We start from the raw sequence: 17,589 nt of genomic DNA on the forward strand, positions 1-17,589 counted from the left end.
ACAGAATTCAGAATTCAGCAGAATTTTAAAAATTGTAGATCACCTGCAAATCTGGATGACTTCTTCCTTCTAAGACAAACAGAAGGTCCTAACAAAATGTGTGGGATATGAATTCACTCAAAAAGGTCTCATTGGAGTAGTATTTCTCCAAGTGCTGTAGGATGTGTGCACCTTAAGATAGGTCAAAATTTAGTGACCAGGAGACTAGGTCAATACATCTAGTGATTTGGTTTTTTGTTTGCTTACTGGAGCAAATGAATGTTTGCTCTAGGTCAGCAATTTTATTCAGGCACCCTAGGCCAGATTCTTTAATTTGAATAAATTGAAAGAATTATTCAACTTGAATAAATGAAATTCAGATTGTACCCATATATACAAACTGAGAAGTGTCCCCAGTTCCTCTAGCATTTTTTCCTGATGTTTTGAAAGAACTCTGCCTTTGAGGGAGGGGGCAATACAGCCAGAAAAAAAGTGTGAGTGATGTAAAACTTGAATACTGACTAATTTAGATGTTTTTATAAAGTCTTGCAGACTTCTCTCCACAAACCATTAAGTCCTAATTGCCACACTAATGTTATTTTATATTGTAAGTGCAGCTCCCGAGTCCTGATATTATGGCACCCAGTGGAATTAAAGCAGGCACTTAGCTTTACCACCTTCTCTGCTGTAACCTTTTCAATCTGTGATTATTATTCTGTCAATGCACACTTGTTCATTATTACTTAAAGGTGTCATCCCTTCCTCCAGGAAGACACGCTGCTGTGTAAATTAGGGCCATAACTAACCTGGTTCAGTGCTGAAGCAAGCGCCTTTCTTCTGACAAGACATGAATTAAGGGCTTCTTTCCCCCCAGTGGAAGGAGCCTCTCTCCTTCATTCCTAATAAGGGCAATGCTAAGGTGGTTTAAAAGGCTCTTTTCTGTTAAAGGGGTTTGATCTGTGATAATCTCCTATAATCTGGATACTAGGAGCAAACTGAGTATCAGGTCTGGATCGTAAATCCACTCTCAGCCTTTTAAAAAATAATTTATTTATTTCAAAACTCATTTGAATACATTACCTTCCTTTTCCTTTCCATAAAGGACATTAAGGAAATGCCTTTCAAATTTGATTAACTAATATTAGTTAATCCCACTTCTGGTAATTGCATTTCTCCTTCAGGAATTTCACAACCCTTTTAGAAATTGTACAGTCTTGGGTTGCAAACTACATGCTATAAACCCACATCAGCTTCTCAGCCCATTTTCTTGCTCTGAATATAGATACAGCACAGTTCAGGAAACATTATAATTTCCATTTTAACTCACTGTTAAAGCTCTTCGAGTTACATTTTCCAGATAAATCATCTAATGAATTTTGTTTTGTTTCTGTTGTGTTTTCATAGCAAATCTTAGTCTCATTTTCAGATATTTTTGCAAAAGGAGGTTTTATTTTCTAGGATTTGTGATTATATCGCTAATTTCAGGTGTTACATTCCCTATACAGCTATTTGTGGTAAAACCAATGTTATTACTTCTAGTCCCTTGCTGTACCAGAACAATATTGTCTATGGCCAAGTGATGAAGAGGACAAGACAAACAGCAAATAATGAATGAAGAATCCTTGTACTCATGTGGGAGTACTGTACCCTAATACAGGCAGTGGTAGAAAGACCATTCCTCATGCAGTCACATGCATGAAAAGTAACTGACAGAGATATTTAAGAGTTGAAGATAACATGGAGTGAGCAAACCACACCAATGCCACACACATTTTGAGTCTGTCAGGGTTGTCACCAACAGAGATAGTAAAGGGAGCATCATTCCTTCATCAGCTGCTTTGTATCAGGTGAAAAATAACAAGGGACAAGGGACAAAACACCCAAGGGAAATTATTATCATTGTGGGAAAATATCCCCCCACTCTTTTGGGAAAGACTGCAAAATAAATCCTGCTTTGAGAGATGGAGATGACAGAAGAGAAGACAAGAATTTAGACCTGTAGAACTGCTGTAATTTAAACAGCTTTCTAGCACTGTTTAGGTTATACTGAGGGCTGTGAGGGAGTTTAAGGCCAGAAGAATTCAGGTCTACCTCTGCTCAGAATATTTGGGGTTGAAGTTTTGGGCAGAAAGCATGTATGGATATTTCTGTCAATAGTTATTTCATATTTAGCTCTTATTTTCCCACTCTGGTTTAAATTTAAGGGTATAAATTCTTGAATGACTGGATATTTATTTTGGTGGATTTTGAAAAACATATGGTATCTGTATGGGATTTCATTCTGAACAGCAGTGTGGCCCATCTATATATACCACAAATAATATGGATAATGGGAACATGCCACACTGCATTCTACGTTTATGGGAATGAAGTTTTATAACTACATAAAATAAATATTTACAGCAATTAGCTTACTAAATATATAGAGCAGATACTCAAAAATATTCAGGAGACGATAAGGCACTTGGAGGGTAGGAGATCCTCTCTTCACTAAAATGAAATCCAGGTCACCTGTCCTGGAGATTAATTCTGAAGCTCCTCACCTGGTATCATCCATATTAATGCCAGATGTAATTTAAACATGGTGACATTATTAGCAAATCTTACATATCTGACATAGTAATATATTTTAGCTCTTTGAAAACTGGCTCACCAGTTCGATATTCTTAATGTCTATGCTTTGCATCCTGCTGCAAGCATGGTAAATCTAGGGGCTCTGTTTAGTCTGTATTTATGGTCAATTGTTTGCTCTATGATTGTTCTGGAGATATCACACTGAAATTCCCACCCCCAAATTATTAATTAAGAGTGAAAACATAACAAGCTCCCCAGTATTGAACTGAGTTCATGCACCCATTGAGAGAACATTAAAAGATGATAACAGGTCCAGAAATTTGGGTCCTCAGTTTGTGACTGATGAAGGATCTCAGTACATTTGGTTGGCTTGTTACACTGAAGAATTCAAACAACTGTAATTGTAATCATCAATTACAATTACAATTGTAATTGTAAGTCAGTGCAGTCAGCAGCAAAGTTGCAGCAGAGTAACTGAGAATGTAGCATGGCCAGAAATTACATCAGCCATGTTCATTCTCCTGTCGTGTGCAGCTACTTCATGGCACTGACTGGGCTGGTGTGTACAGCAGATGAAAAACAGCCTCTTGCATGAAATTAAATGATAAATCAGTAAAAAAGGGAAATAGAGAAGGAGTGAAATCTCATTGGGGATGGGAAAGGGGGCTGGAGGGCTAGGAGAGAAGTAGAGGCAGGGGAAGGTGATGAGTCCTGGAAGTCCAGGCTAGAGATGTAAGTTCCTTCCATTTCAAGTAAACTCAAGTTCTTGCAGGCTGATCTAAATGGCAGAAGTGGGGTTCCCCTTCTGGACTGACTTTCTGCAGGATTCTGTAACCTAAATTCCCCAAGGAGGGAAATGTTCCTGAACCTTATTCAAATGTTCTCAGTGGTTTTTGTAAGGGAAACACAACCCGGGTGGCTTCGCCTTTCAGATTCTGGTGGCCCAGACCAGCAGCAATGCTCTGATTTGGGCACCCAGCAGGTACAAAAAACTGTAGCCCAGAAGTTGCAGCCAAACATGTATTGCTCTCATCTGCATTCATGACTCCTAACCAGTGCTACCCATTAGTCAACACTCAGAATATCACGGGCAGCTACATTTCAATCATTTGGGTCTGTGCAGTCATTTTGGATGTGTCTGTATAGCAGCCCAACCATACAGCAAGCTGAGGCTCTCTGGCAGCTGTTAAAAGCATTTGTACTAATGGCCTCAGGCCTGTTTACATTTTCATGCACCTGCTGAGCTTGGAATTGGCCTCACAACTTGATTTTAAAGGTCCACAATCCCGCTGGGGTTTCTTCAGCAGAAAGCCATAATTTATGGCCTTCTATTAAACAAGAAAAAAAAAAAAAGACAGCATCTCCTACTGGCCCAAAATTCAGGAACACCAGTTTCTTAGGATCAAATTGGTGCTATATTGAGTGTTTCTTATCTGATTTCCAGATATTATTACACAACCTGGTAGCATGCAATGATCTGTTAGAAGATGAATCTTTTTTTCTACAGAGGTTTATTATTATATGCACATTCAGAGGTATATTTGAAAACAAGAACAAATATCTAGTCTTTTTTTCTCAAAACTAGGTAAGGAAGTCACTGTTTGAGGTGGTGGAGTTTTGTTTGTTTGTTTTTCAGTTTTTTTGCATTATGGCCCAAAACTTATCTACTATTTTTTAAACTATTTTATAAAGTTGCTACATGTTTTAATGTTGTTGCTGTTTCTGTTGCCAAGAACTTTGGTCCGCATTTAGTGACAGTGAAGCACACAGAAGGTGCACTGTATCATTCTTGCAAATGAGTAACATTCTCATCATCTCTGCAAATACTCACCTGTCCATTTCCAAGTCCCTCAGGAAACCCAGTCGCAGATGACAAGAACTATCTTGTTTTAAAGTCAAGCTTGAGAGACTCAAAGGCAGGAACTCTAAAAGAAGAGAAAGCATTCAGAGCTTTTTTTTTTGGTCCTAGTTTTAATTCTGCTGTGTTTTATTTTTCAGGGTGTGAGGGTGTGAATTTTGGAAGGAATTCTTTACTTCTTTATGGAGAAGGGGATAAGGATGTTCAGCCCATCAGGCTTTGGGACAGAGTTCTCTCAAGTTTGCCTAAAGGTACTTTCTCTGAAATAACTAGTGTCATATCACAGGATACTAGGATAGAATGATTTATTAGGCATGGAATAGCTGGATCTACCATGTTCCTACATCTCCATGCTTCGTGTCTCAGCTGTGACCTGTTCACTGATCCTCTCTGGATTCTGCTTCAGCAGCCTTTGTGCATGACTGTTCCACCAGTGATAGCACACAGCTCCCTGCTGCAGCAACACTTGGATCTCATCCATCTGATGAGCACCATTTTTCTGTCTATGGCACATCACATTTATGAGCCTAATTATTTGAAGTTTCCCTTCTCTGACTCATGTTCAAAGGAAGGAAGATTAACACACATCCACTCTTTGGATTTTACTTTAAGTCTCATCAAGACTCAGAGTATAAAGATGGCATTTCATCATGCCTTTGCCTTCTCAGATCGTGAATTTCATTCCTGGGAACCAACAGCACTGTCAAAGAGGAACAGCTTCCCTGAAACAACAGTCTTTTTTTCCTGTTCAGACACCTGTCTTGTGATTTGACACATAAATGGTATAGGTGGTGTTTAACAGCCCAGCATTAAACTAGTCTGCATTATTCATTGAAGAGAAGAGGATAGGAGTATTAATACTTTTAAAATAGACTAGTCACACAGAAGGAACTTGAAACATGTCATCTAAGATATCCATTCAATTTCTCATTGCATAAAAAGATTATGGGCAAACTTTTTCCATGAGTTGATGCCCACTTCTGTAACTGTACAGGTAACCAATGGAGCATTTCCTCTCCTATTTGCAAACTAAGATTTGTGGATTTAAAAGTTATTATTTTCTTCTCATAGAGGCCATTGATTTTCAGTGTTTCTCTTTCCCACCAGCTTCTCTAGCCTTGTGTCTGTGTGCCTCATGTGACTGAGTATAACATGTGATGCTGCTCTCTCCCAAGAAACAAGGTAAATAAAGCACAACGTCCTTAGTGAATGCAGAACAGTAACTCCCTGTGGCTGCTTGCCTCCTGCAGAACACAAGTCCTCATTGACAGGAGATGTATGTGCATCATGTGGTGGGAGCATCAGCTGAATAAATGCCCTAACAGAGGAGCTGAGACTTCATTGTGATCGTAGGAAATGAATGAACCTTTTCACCACCAATTAACTTTATTTGAAGCGCTGATGTCTCCCAGCTGGGATGAGATGCAGCTTATGAACTAATCTGCTTCTTATAAAGAAGGTTTCTGCTCTCTCCCCCCCTTTCATCCACTAGTATTTAATGAAAAATGTAAATGTTCCTTTATTGCCAAGCTAGGAAACGTACATCATAAACCATACAGATAAAGAGTGCAACATGTACACGTGTGCATGGGGATGTATATGCTTGAATACAAATGCCTGCACTTGCTGATATATCTGTATCTGGATGTGTATTTATATCTGTGACATTTGCCATCTGTTGGAAGTGTAATAATGGGAATAAGCATCTGGCACTGTTTCATGTAGTAGGGCCTTCTAACAGCTGATGCTAAGGAATGCTGTACCTCTGGGGATTAAGGAGTAGTTAATTAGGACAACGAAAATATACTCCAGACATAACATAAAATTCCTATATTCAAAGCAAGAGTTTCAAGGCACTCTGATTTGGTTTTCATCTGGCCCACAGCCTAAAACCAACACTAATTTAATGTTTTCAGAGGGATCTCATAATCATGTTTAGGGGAATTTAAAGGTGAAATATGCAAGATATTAATAAAGTTTCTTGATAACTCCACATCCAGAACTGCCCAATTACAAACACTGAACACAGAGAGTCACTGAGAAAAGGTTCCAGAGAAATGGGCTGCAAGGGGTAGAAGGGGGTACTGTGAGCACCATATGGTGTACTGTGGGTTACCCACGGGCTAATGGGTGCAAAACATTGCAAACAGATGTGACATTCAAGCTGTTCAAAGACTAAAATGCTTTCTTAGCTATCAGGTGCAATTATTCATTGCTCTCCAGGTTAGAATGCTTAAATTTGCTGTATCAAAGTTGCTGCATTTATTGCACTCATTCAGAAACCTCCAAGGACTGTCTTTTGTTACCTGTCTTTGCAACCGTTTGCTGGGTGAAGAGTGAGAAATGAAACAAGCAGGCATTTGGAATATTATTTTCTTCTCTTGCCAGAGCAGATCAGTCCCATGATTTGAAATATAAGCAAGTTTAGTGAAGGAAAATCTGCCACCTTTTCAATCTCACATCATGTTGGGCAGAGACACCTCTCATTTTTTTGTTATGCATTGCTTTACAAGTGAATTAATCCCAATTATAACCAAGTAAAGAGTGTAGTTTGGAGACATATCAAATGGGTTATCTTCCTCTAAGAAAAGTGGGAAAGTTTGGTGTTCTCTAGAGCTGGCAAACTCAGAAAGAACATTTGAAACCAGAAGTATATTCCAATTCATGTAATCTGTGAGGATATAAATGTAAGGAAATAGTCTGGTCTGCTTTGCTATGCATATGTATATACACAGGCATACACACACTTTTATTTTCATTTCATACAACCATTTGGTTCTTAGCAGACATCAAATGAAATCCACATAATCATTACTTTCAGAAATTTCCATTTTGTCATCTTGCTTAATATTCTCCAGGATGATAGGATGATGTTTTGGGGATTTGGGTTGGATTTTTAGCAGGCCTAACTGTAATTTAACAGTAGAATCATATCTTCTTTCAAGCCAATGACATACATTTTTAGGAAAAAAGCTAGTTCCACTATTATAAAACACCTCAAAAAATGAACTTACAGGAGTTACGTATGCATATGCAGATGTCCTTAATTATTCCCATAGACCTCACTTTAAACTCTCTAGCCCTCCTAATTTCTCAAACTTCTCTTTTCTGAAGGCTCTTGTTTGTCTCTGTTGTTTTCCTTACTATCTGCACTACCTGGCCTTTGCCCCTAAAACATGGTTGGTGCAGCTGCTCATCAGAACACCCCATATTAACTTGAGACACCATATGAACATCTCAGTGTAGAAGTTCTCTCTTCTTCTCTCTTCTGAGATAAGAGGGGTAGGCCATTGAAGCTATCGCAGCTCTTTAATGATGAGTGAAAATATTTATTGCACCGAGTGAGTGGGCATCTATGAATCATTTCAGGAATCACAGGAAGCACGGATGAGCAGCTGTGCTCAGAGTGAGGCAAAAAAGAATCCCTACGATGGCAGCACTACAGAAGAATAATCCAACCCAGAGGTGCTGAGTGAGGTACACACAGGAAAACAGAGCCAAGGTAGAGATTGGTCAGATTGTGTGTGGAGGACCCTGGGGCCTTAATTGCACCTTAGCAATTAGGGCATGGATTCAGAATGTAGCTCAAACTACAGAGCTGCCTTCAGCAGCCCTCAGAGGGGTACAGAGGAAGCCACAGGATAATTCCAAAGGTCTGCTTTGTTGATAGTGGATAGGGCAGTGACTGGTGGCACCTGAAGGATGATCACCACCCATAAGTAGCTCCAACCCTTTCTGAGGGCTGGCCACTTGCTGACTCAACATGAGGCTCCCTGCCTCATCTCTGAGTCCCTGAATCCTCTGCCTCCCAAGTGCTGTGAGCACAAAAGGTAGTTGTCCAGCACCTGTTTAATTTTGCTCAGTATTTTTAAATCAGCTGGTGAGGATTGAGCCTCATTCATTAAAGCTAAATGAATTAATATTATGATTAACCATAATAAATGCAGCTGCTAGAGTGTGGAATTTATTACCTTGGTTCTTTGGCAACTATCCATTATTTTAAAACAGCATCTGTTGGCTTACTTCTTTTAATTTTAAAAGAGAGTGTGAAAGAGTATTCGTCTTAAAGTATGTGATATATTTTGAAAATTCATGGCTGCATGTTACTAATATTTAAGATGAACTCAATGTCTAAACTAAATTAAGAACAACCCATATCATGTTCAGAGTGAACTAGCAACATAATAAAAAAATCCAACTGCACCACAGTGGAACAAGGAACAGAAAATTACTAACTCACTAAAAGAACTTTAAGAGTTTTCAGTGCAACATAAATGAAACATGTCATTAATGGTTAATATGAACTGCCATCTGGACATTTGGATTATGTAGATTCTGGCACTGGAGGTGTCATTCGTCTCAGAAAGTGTGAGAAAAATAGAGAGTTTGAAAAATGTTCTGAACAAAGTTTGACTGGATCTCTCTTGAATCTATTAATGCTGTTGGTGAGAAAGAATCTGAGCAAAAACCTACAGAAAGTTGGGTCCTAAGTCTAAAAATGCTACCTCTTCTGAATGCAGATTTTAGATCAGTGTTTAGAGTACTCTAGTAATATAGACCTGTATAAATCTAACAACAGAAAAAGAGGTGAAATGCCTTTTACAAGATCTTTTTTCATGCATTCCAAAAAGGTATGTATTTTTTGATTCCTGCTTTATACCTAAAATTCTGAAGTCCAAGACAGTTTGTGGTAAAGAAAAAGCAAATGTCTAAATTTTAAAGATAATTAAAAAATAATCACTTCTTAGGTTTCAATGCAGACCACAGAATAACAAATAAATGAAAAGCAGGGGCTTTTTTTTTCCCAAGGATGTTTTTTTACTGTACATTTTGTAGCAAAAGAAAAAAAAAGAGAAAGAAAATAAAGGAAAAAATATTCTGATCACAGGGATGTCATTTCTAAAACTCCAAGTAGGAAACATGACGAATACAAGATCAAGTACACAGCCATGTCACAATATATCTCTGAACCTTTTAAAAAAAATATACATAGAGTTTTTCATGTATTATTTTCTCTGTGCCTTGCATACTTTCTCCACCTCTTTTACAAAATCATAGTAACAATGTGCAATTTCAGAATGGTTCCCAACAGCTGATCAAACAAATAAATAAACAAATGACAGGACAGTTGCAGTAGCCAGCAGAATGCTAGAAATCACAGTCAAATTGGTAAAGAAAATAAATTCTGCTGGATGGGCCATGTGTATTTCTACAACCACAGCAATGCTCATCAAAAACCAATTTGAGACTCTGTTTACAAACCCTGAAGAGCTCCTGTTACAAGTATCTTCCTGAGGATGAGAGACCGGGGAGTAGGAGTGCACCAGACTGGGGAAGGGCTTTATGTAATGCAGGAGAGACATGGGTCATCCCCTCCTCTGTGATACCCAAATTTTACTCAGCTTCTGTGGCTAATTTGGAACATAACCAATCACCTGAAATACACAAAAACTTAATTTTCCTGATGTTACTGATACAGTCAAGACATGTCATGGTGACCGTACAGACAAGGAGCTCTTGTCACAGTAGGGTGCAAGTCTGTCATTTTAGTGGAGTGAGAGCATGGCCCCTACCAGAAGCCACTGCTATCCATAATGTGGAGAGCTCCCAGAAGCTACTTTTGTTTTCCTTTTCTTTATCCTTTATTAGGGTATCCTGATTACTATTTTCCCCATCTTTTATGGCAACATCCCTACAGATATCAATATCTGCTGCAATCTGCCTTGAGCATTGACAAGAAGAGATTATGAAGGAGATGGAAGAAAGAGGATGATTTTTTTTTTATTTATCCCTAGATTTAATTTTTCCTAGGATCAAAAGGGATGGTATTAGAAGTGAGTTATACAGTACATCAGATATTTGACCTTTGTACATATCCTTCTTTCCATCTGGGGAATTTGATGAGGCTGAAAACAAAATCAAAATATGCATGGAAATATACCTTGTCTTGTGGGAAAAAAGTAACTCAAAAGCAGTAACAAATCAAAACAGAAGAGAAATAATTAAATACCAACCAAAAGTCCATTCAACAACAAATATTGTTTGCCAAGATGTCACAGTTTCACAGTTAAGACCATGAGATTATGCTAAACAATTTACTCTGATCTTCCCTTGTGGGTGCCCTGCCTGCACTTCTGAGAAAATTCCTTGGAATGACAACCAGATATATCCTAGCACCAATCATATCCACAGAAGTGTATTTCTGTGGCTAAGAAAAAAAAAAAAAAAAGAGGTGCCATTAAAAAATAAACCAAAAACAAAACCAAAGATATAAAATAAAAAGAAACCCTGTAAAATTAAATTTCTGCTGTTAAACCCCTTTTTATCCTCCTTGTTTAATCTTGTGTGAAGGTTCACCAGGAGTCTGAGTAACTTTTGGAAAGCAATGCTAAATACAACTAGCAAATTCCTTGAAACATTCACGCATGGTTTAGTAAGGGCCAGACAGGAATGGTACCATGTGTGCCTATTCACATTTCATGACCCTCTTTCTCTTTTACTATTCCTGTAACTTGCTTGCCTATCTTTTTGGCCAGTACAACAGAAAATCTTTCCTCCCCTCTCTTTCCAATTGCACGGCCCTGAAGCAAACCATGCTTTACAACACATGAGGGGAGAAGAGAAGGGGGGAGACACTGATATTTACACCGTGCTTTCCATCACCCACTCTGAGCTCCCAAAAGTCCCTTTGGCCCCTGTTAGGTCATTGTCATCATACTGCAACAGCATGCCGTTGACCGAGAGGCTCCTCTTTGTCCAAATGTTTGTTATCTTTTTTGGGTAGGTGCAACACTGAGATGTGGCAAAGTCCCCCATGTCAAAAGAATGGCTACGTTTAGTTTTGCCCTCCAGAGGCAACATGAGGAAGCTGCGGAATTTGGACTCCGTCTGGCCCAGCAGTGGCTCTTTGTCCGAGTGGCGGGCCACCGTGGAAGTTCTGGAGTCTGTCACTTCCTCCTTTTTCTGACACTTCAGTTCCAGGGAGGCAAAAGCTCCCATTAGCCGGTCAATATTGTGTTTTGACCGAGAAGGAGGCCTCCATTTACTGGACAATGTGCCCTGCTCACTTTGGAGGCTGTAGTTGTCACAGTCACGGCTATTTGCGGAGCTGGAGGAAGAGGAGATGCTGCTCCGTGCAGACTGGCAGTTAAACTCCATAAGTTCATTTCTCACCACCACTTTGGGATTGACTTGGGGCAAGACTCCATTCTGAACTGGTTGTGCTCCATTTGTCTGTGAGTAGACGTTGCTGACATTAGACATCTTGCCCTGGGAATTGTTGCAGACCTTATAGCGGACCATGAGAATTACAATGAACACCAACAGGGTTGCCACAATGATGCCTCCAATGATCAGAATCATGGTCCCACCCAGAAACTGACTGTGCATCGACTGGCACTGAGGGTAGTCTTCTTTGGTGAAGAACTGGGCACATCCCACAATATTAGTGGCAGTAAGGGTTGTGGCCGTGTCATCCCACATTGCCAGGACGCAGAGGTCATAGCCTGTTCCAGAAACAAGGTTGGTTACAACAAAGGCCTTGTTTGTAGCTGGTATCATCCTTGAAAATAAATAAAAAAAAAGAAAGAAAAAGAAAAAAGAATTGGTTAGTTTTTGCACAAAAGTAAAAGAAAAAACAGAGATTAGAACAACGTGATATTAACTGTTTGAGTACTGGCAGAGAGAAGCCATAAAATTCAGAGCCATAAAATTCAAACAATCATTCCAGCTTCCCAGCTCCTGAGGATTCAACATATCAACATTCAGTTACACACAGGTTTTAAGGGCCAGCTCTAAACTGCACAATAAAGGGAATAAGAAAAAGCAGACCAAACTAAACTGGGGATTCTTTTTCTCCTCACTTGCATCTGTCATAATATGAAATATATTCAAACTTGAACAAATAATTCAGAATAAAATCATACAAAGAGCAGTTCTTTCTGAGTATGCAAATGACCCTTGTGCTTGCTGAGTCTCAGCGTGGCAGTTGTCACATCCCTTCCCAGGTGCCTGAACATTTACTGTCTCACATCGGCAGGTTACTTACCTTGTGAAGGCAAGGGTCTACACTCAGTTTTCTCATTGACTGAGAATGAGAGGCAGGCAACCATTTCTCTCTTTTTCTCCACTCTCCCACTTACTTTCCTCATCCTCCTACTCCCCACTGTGGGAAATATCTCCTAAAAATGCAGCTACCATCATCATCTTTGCCAGAAATTTATCACTGCAACCACCTTCCCCTGTGTGAGTGAGAAAGGAATGCTGGCATTGGCAGTATGGGCTGTGGAAGTGTGAGGAGAGGTAGGAAGATATAGGTATGGAAATAAGAAGGTTTCTTTAAAATAAAAAAAAATTCTACTCATGTATAAATCCATTTCCAAAAACCAAATAGCTGGGCCAAAGCTGTACCCCAAGTAGGGACATTTATGGAAGTTGTTCTTTGCTGCCACAACGCTTAAGAAGTCATCTGAACTCATGCAATATTAGAGCATCACTAGCATTGAAAATTATCAGATGGGAATGAACGTGGTCTACTCCCATTTCAGTCTGGTGAAAATTGCAGTACATTAGTGGAACACAGTGGATAATCCTAGATTTGGTGCCTGGTGGGCAGCCAAGAATAACACCAGAGAGATACCCCATGCATGTTTCTCATTACTGCCACATTACAGGCTTGGGCGAGAGAAAAAGCTGAAATTAAACCAGCCCATTATGACTTAGACCTGCGGGTTTTTTGCACCAGCAACAAGAGAGCCCTACAGGCCCTCAGAGCACACAGTGAGCTGGTGTGACTGTTTGGGAGGGTAAGGCCTGGGCACAGGAACAAAGCAGACTACTTGTAGGAGCGCCAGGCTTCTTTAGCCTCAAATCATTGCCAGAGCCAGCACAAACTGCAGCTCTGCAGAGCCCCTTCTGTGCAGTGGGAAGGAGCAGACCTGCACGGAGAAAGAGAAGCAGCAACGTCAAGGCACTGCAAAGATGAGTTTCTGATCATCTTTGCATTTATGCATTCATGCCACTTACTCAACCCTTCAGTCTGGCCACAGGCGAGGATGTGGCTCCTTTTTAAAAAGCAAACAAGCACAGATAAAAAAATTCTGTAAGGAAAAGAAATATCAGTGAGAGACACTTGGAATATAAACATCATCTGGCAGGTTTACTCAATGTTGTATTTGAAATTCTAGGCACATTTATCATCCTAATGTAGCTGTTAGACACAGATATAGATGAGCTATTCAGAATGAGCTGAGAGGTCATAAAGCAGCCCTCATGAAGCACTCCAGATACTGTTGCTAAAATAGTTTCCAAAATTTGAAATATTTGGTCTCAAGCTATTTCTAATTGTTCTGCTCTCCCTGTAGCTCTGTGAATAGAACACCTCTGCTTACAGCAGACCGCACTTTGTTGAATCGTTCAAGTATATATGCAAAAACCAAGGATGATATATGGAATAACAGAATGCTACTGATCATAAAACATTTGATTTTAAGCCCTTGAATAGTTTCACCAATTGCTTCCTATCTCCTTCTGTAGTGCTATACTCCACTTTTCACCACCACTCCCAGACCAAAACTTAAAAAGATTCTGCAGTTAAGTAATTTAGAAGCCATTTCACTGTAAAAGCTCATTGCAAACAAGTTGCACTGTTAGCAGAAAAAGTAGTCAGCCCCACAAACTGGGTCTTGGACTTGTGTCATAACCCTTGGAAAAACAGGAGTATAACACCACCTGTTAGAGTGGTTCCTTTGCCTTTGCACTGGTGAACCAGAGATTTCCACTGTCTCCAAGCAAGCACCAGATACCTGGGTTTACCCACTCTACAGCTTTGCACGTGTCTGGTGGGTGATCTTTGCATGTAGGCTTTCTCACCATTTACACAACCCTTCAGTCCGGCCTCAGGTAAGGATATGGCTCTTTTTAAAAAGCAGACAAACATACAAAAATAGAAATACAGTTGTTCAGCCTCACACACTTATGCCCAAATGAACATTGATAGCCCAAATAATTTACAACTTGCTTTCTTCAAACACTCAAGCTTCCAAGGAAGTGTAACTGCCTAGAATATTTCAAGGACTGGCAGGTGGTGAATAGTGGCAAGAAGTGTATAGCCATTCCATTTTTGAATGCACAGAATTGAGGCCATAACTAGTCCTAAAGCTTGGACAGGTTAACTGTGTTGAAATGTGCTATAATAAAAACCTTGTCTTAGAAACGAGGATCATTTCTAAATTCAATGAATTCTGGAAGTAACATCTGTGACAACTGTGGGACTAATAATGGGCTTTTAAAAGATTACAGTTGTAGTCCCAATTAAGGAAAAAAGCAATCAAGTCTCCATATAAATCTAAAATAAAGAATTTTGGTTGTTTCTGCAAATAAACTTTAAATGCTCCTGTAAAATATTCAGATTATTCTGCTAAGGAACAGCTAAGCATAGGAATAAGCTACAATTTCAGGAGTACTAGGAGTTAAGTAATTAATTTCAGACTTAGTTTTCTATCTTACAGGGAAGGCAATATTGTTCTCTTAAACTAGCCAAATTTTAAGAGTATTTTTGCATGGCTCCATGCTTTGGTCTACCCTCCCCAAACATGCTGCCAGTCAGATATGATGGATGACATCTCTTAATGCTCCCCACATCTCAAATTGATGCAGACACATTTTCATTCTGGGATGTTGATGACTCTTTCTTTGATTGTCCCCAACACAGGTAGCTGCAAGATGCCACTTCAATCTTTGCTTTGCTGCCTAAGAGGGGGTGTCTCTTCATGGCTGCTCCATACATGCAGTGCCATTAATCATTAACCATGACCTTAACTCTTGGACTCAACAGCACAGAGCTTCTGTAAACCTAAGAGGGGCCAACAAAACTGGGTCTAGGCAGAGATCTTGCAAGGCTTTGTTCACTCCACTCATCACCTAAACACAGAAAGTTGGTTTCAGATAGCAAGGATCTGGTGCATTAGAGATCAAAAATATATTATTAAAGTTGTTAGCTTTTGGAACTCAGAAGATCCTGGTGTTCACCTGCCAGCCCTCAGAGAGCAAAAAAATTTAACAGCTGGGGTATCTTGAAGCAACAAGCTTGATATTGTCCACCTGCTCTTCAGGGCATGGTGACCTTGCAGAGATGCTTCTCATCACAAAAGAGGAATAAAGATCTAAATTTGATACTAGTTTTTCTCCATGAAATAAATAAAAGTGACAGTTGGCTAAGTGCAGGACGAGATCAACTAATGAAAGACTTGCTTATAGATTATAAATTGTGAAAGGTTTTAATCTATCCAGTTCAAGGAGTCCTGGAGCAGTGAAGACTGAGAAAGCAAACAAACACACAAATATGTCAAAGGGGAAACTGTAAATTTAGTTCCAGCTAGGTCAAGACACAATTAGAAAGTCTTATGGAAATTTCACTCTCCAGACACATAAGACACAGTAATTTCTGTCTTTCTCATTTGGTTTATTCTCTTTGGAGTAGAAGCAGGCAAATCCCTACATTCCTGCCAGGATTTTGTTACCTGATTCTTAATCTAGCTTCTGAATCCTATCTGAAGGTGAAAATATCCCAAAGAAAAGTATTAATATATTAACAAGGTTCTGACCTCTCTGAAAATCTTACCTCTATAAGGAATGAAATGAGGACAGGGGTCTTACAACTGACCTTCTTAATTTACAAGAAAAAGACCCCTTCTCTCATTCTTTGGTACAATAGCTTTAGTTACTGGAAGAGGAGCAGACTTCTGGCCAGGATTGGGGCATGGGATAAGTGTCTGAAATAGAACAACAGTAGACAGATGCTCCTTGGAGAGTTAATGTGAGATGAAGAGCTATGAAGCTGTGAAGGTTTGCAGGCCTTTTTCAAACAATCCATTCCCTTCAATCCATGGAGATTTTTGTCTCATTTTGTGAAAGCACCAAAATGAGTCCATGAAACACTTTTTAAAAAAGGGAAGGAGAGTGCTAGAATTCTTATTTGAAGTCAATCTTATTTTGTATCACCACTAAACTGTCCTTGTTATGTCCTTGTGGACACAACATACAGAAAGCAAGCAATTTTGTAATTATTCACTTTGGTGTGTGGTGATATAAAGAAAATTAGAAAATAAATTAGTTAGAAATGAAGGGGAAAAAGGTTTGCTGCAGACTTCTGTCATAATCCCAGATGCAAGTGAGCACTGAAGCTTGCAGAGAGTGAGCTGTGCTGAGAGTTTAGGATAACTGAGTTTTATTCTTCCTTTATCAGCTTCACTGATATCAGGCTCCACTTTATCAGTAACTCTCAGTTCCTGAGAAATCATTTTGCTGTACTCTAAGGCTCCTCCTTTATAAAATGGGGATAATGCCAGCAATCTCCTTTCAAAAGAGGCCTGTAGTGTATCGGAGGAAATTAGTAGATATTGTGATTACACTGTAATATACAAATGGTTCTTTTCTTCTATGTAGCACTGGGGATGAGCAGGACTGAACTGCTGGTTAACACTGTGGTTATGCAAAACAGACAAATTAGACAAAACCCAGATTAGGTTAATTGGCTAGGCAATTCTCTTCCTTTTCTCCATCAAAAGAGGGATATGATACCATCTAGTTTTAGTCTAAAACTGCTTTAATCACAGAATTTGCAGGGACCTGTCAAGGCAATTCCTTTGGGAAGGTACTTGCAACTTTCAAGACTCAGTTCTATAATAACTAGACTATGTTGCTTTTCTCATAGTCCTTTTTCTTTTCTTTTCTTTTCTTTTCTTTTCTTTTCTTTTCTTTTCTTTTCTTTTCTTTTCTTTTCTCTTCTTTTCTTTTCTTTTCTTGTTTCTTTTATTTTGTTTTTCTTTTTTTTTTCTTCTCTTTTTCTTTTCATTTTTCAGGACTATATACTACCTATGCATAATTTTTCTTTTATCATCTGGGTCTATATACCACCTGTATACAATTTCTCCTTCTGAAATGAATGCTAGGACTTCAAAGTAGAATCGTGCTAATTTATTAAATACTGTATCAGGAAAAGGTGCAAAAAAAGTTAAAAAAGCTTAACTCCTTGGGTATTTTGTAGCTGTTGTAGATTATACAACAATTATGGAGCAACTGCTAACCAATGGTGGCATTATTTGTTATAACTTGTGATGAGGAGGGAAAAAAAAGAGAAAGAACAGTGCAAGGGTGAAATAGCAATTGCTTTGTAAAAT

General features: G+C 39.1%; 1 protein-coding gene across 5 annotated transcripts in view; it reads right to left on the reverse strand.

Moving 5' to 3' along the window:
• Positions 1–5,905: 5,905 nt before the first annotated feature.
• Positions 5,906–17,589, reverse strand: part of LRFN2 (leucine rich repeat and fibronectin type III domain containing 2) — a 158,318-nt gene continuing 146,634 nt past the window's right edge. For all 5 annotated transcript variants that reach the window (XM_077175814.1, XM_054630416.2, XM_077175816.1 and 2 more), the window contains one exon: positions 5,906–11,972. In XM_077175814.1, the coding sequence (XP_077031929.1) occupies positions 11,054–11,972 (919 nt within the window). In that variant the 3' untranslated portion in view covers positions 5,906–11,053. The remainder of the gene's footprint in view (positions 11,973–17,589) is intronic.

This window comes from Agelaius phoeniceus, chromosome 3 (assembly GCF_051311805.1).
Source record: "Agelaius phoeniceus isolate bAgePho1 chromosome 3, bAgePho1.hap1, whole genome shotgun sequence".
In the NCBI taxonomy this organism is placed as follows: Eukaryota; Metazoa; Chordata; class Aves; order Passeriformes; family Icteridae; genus Agelaius; species Agelaius phoeniceus.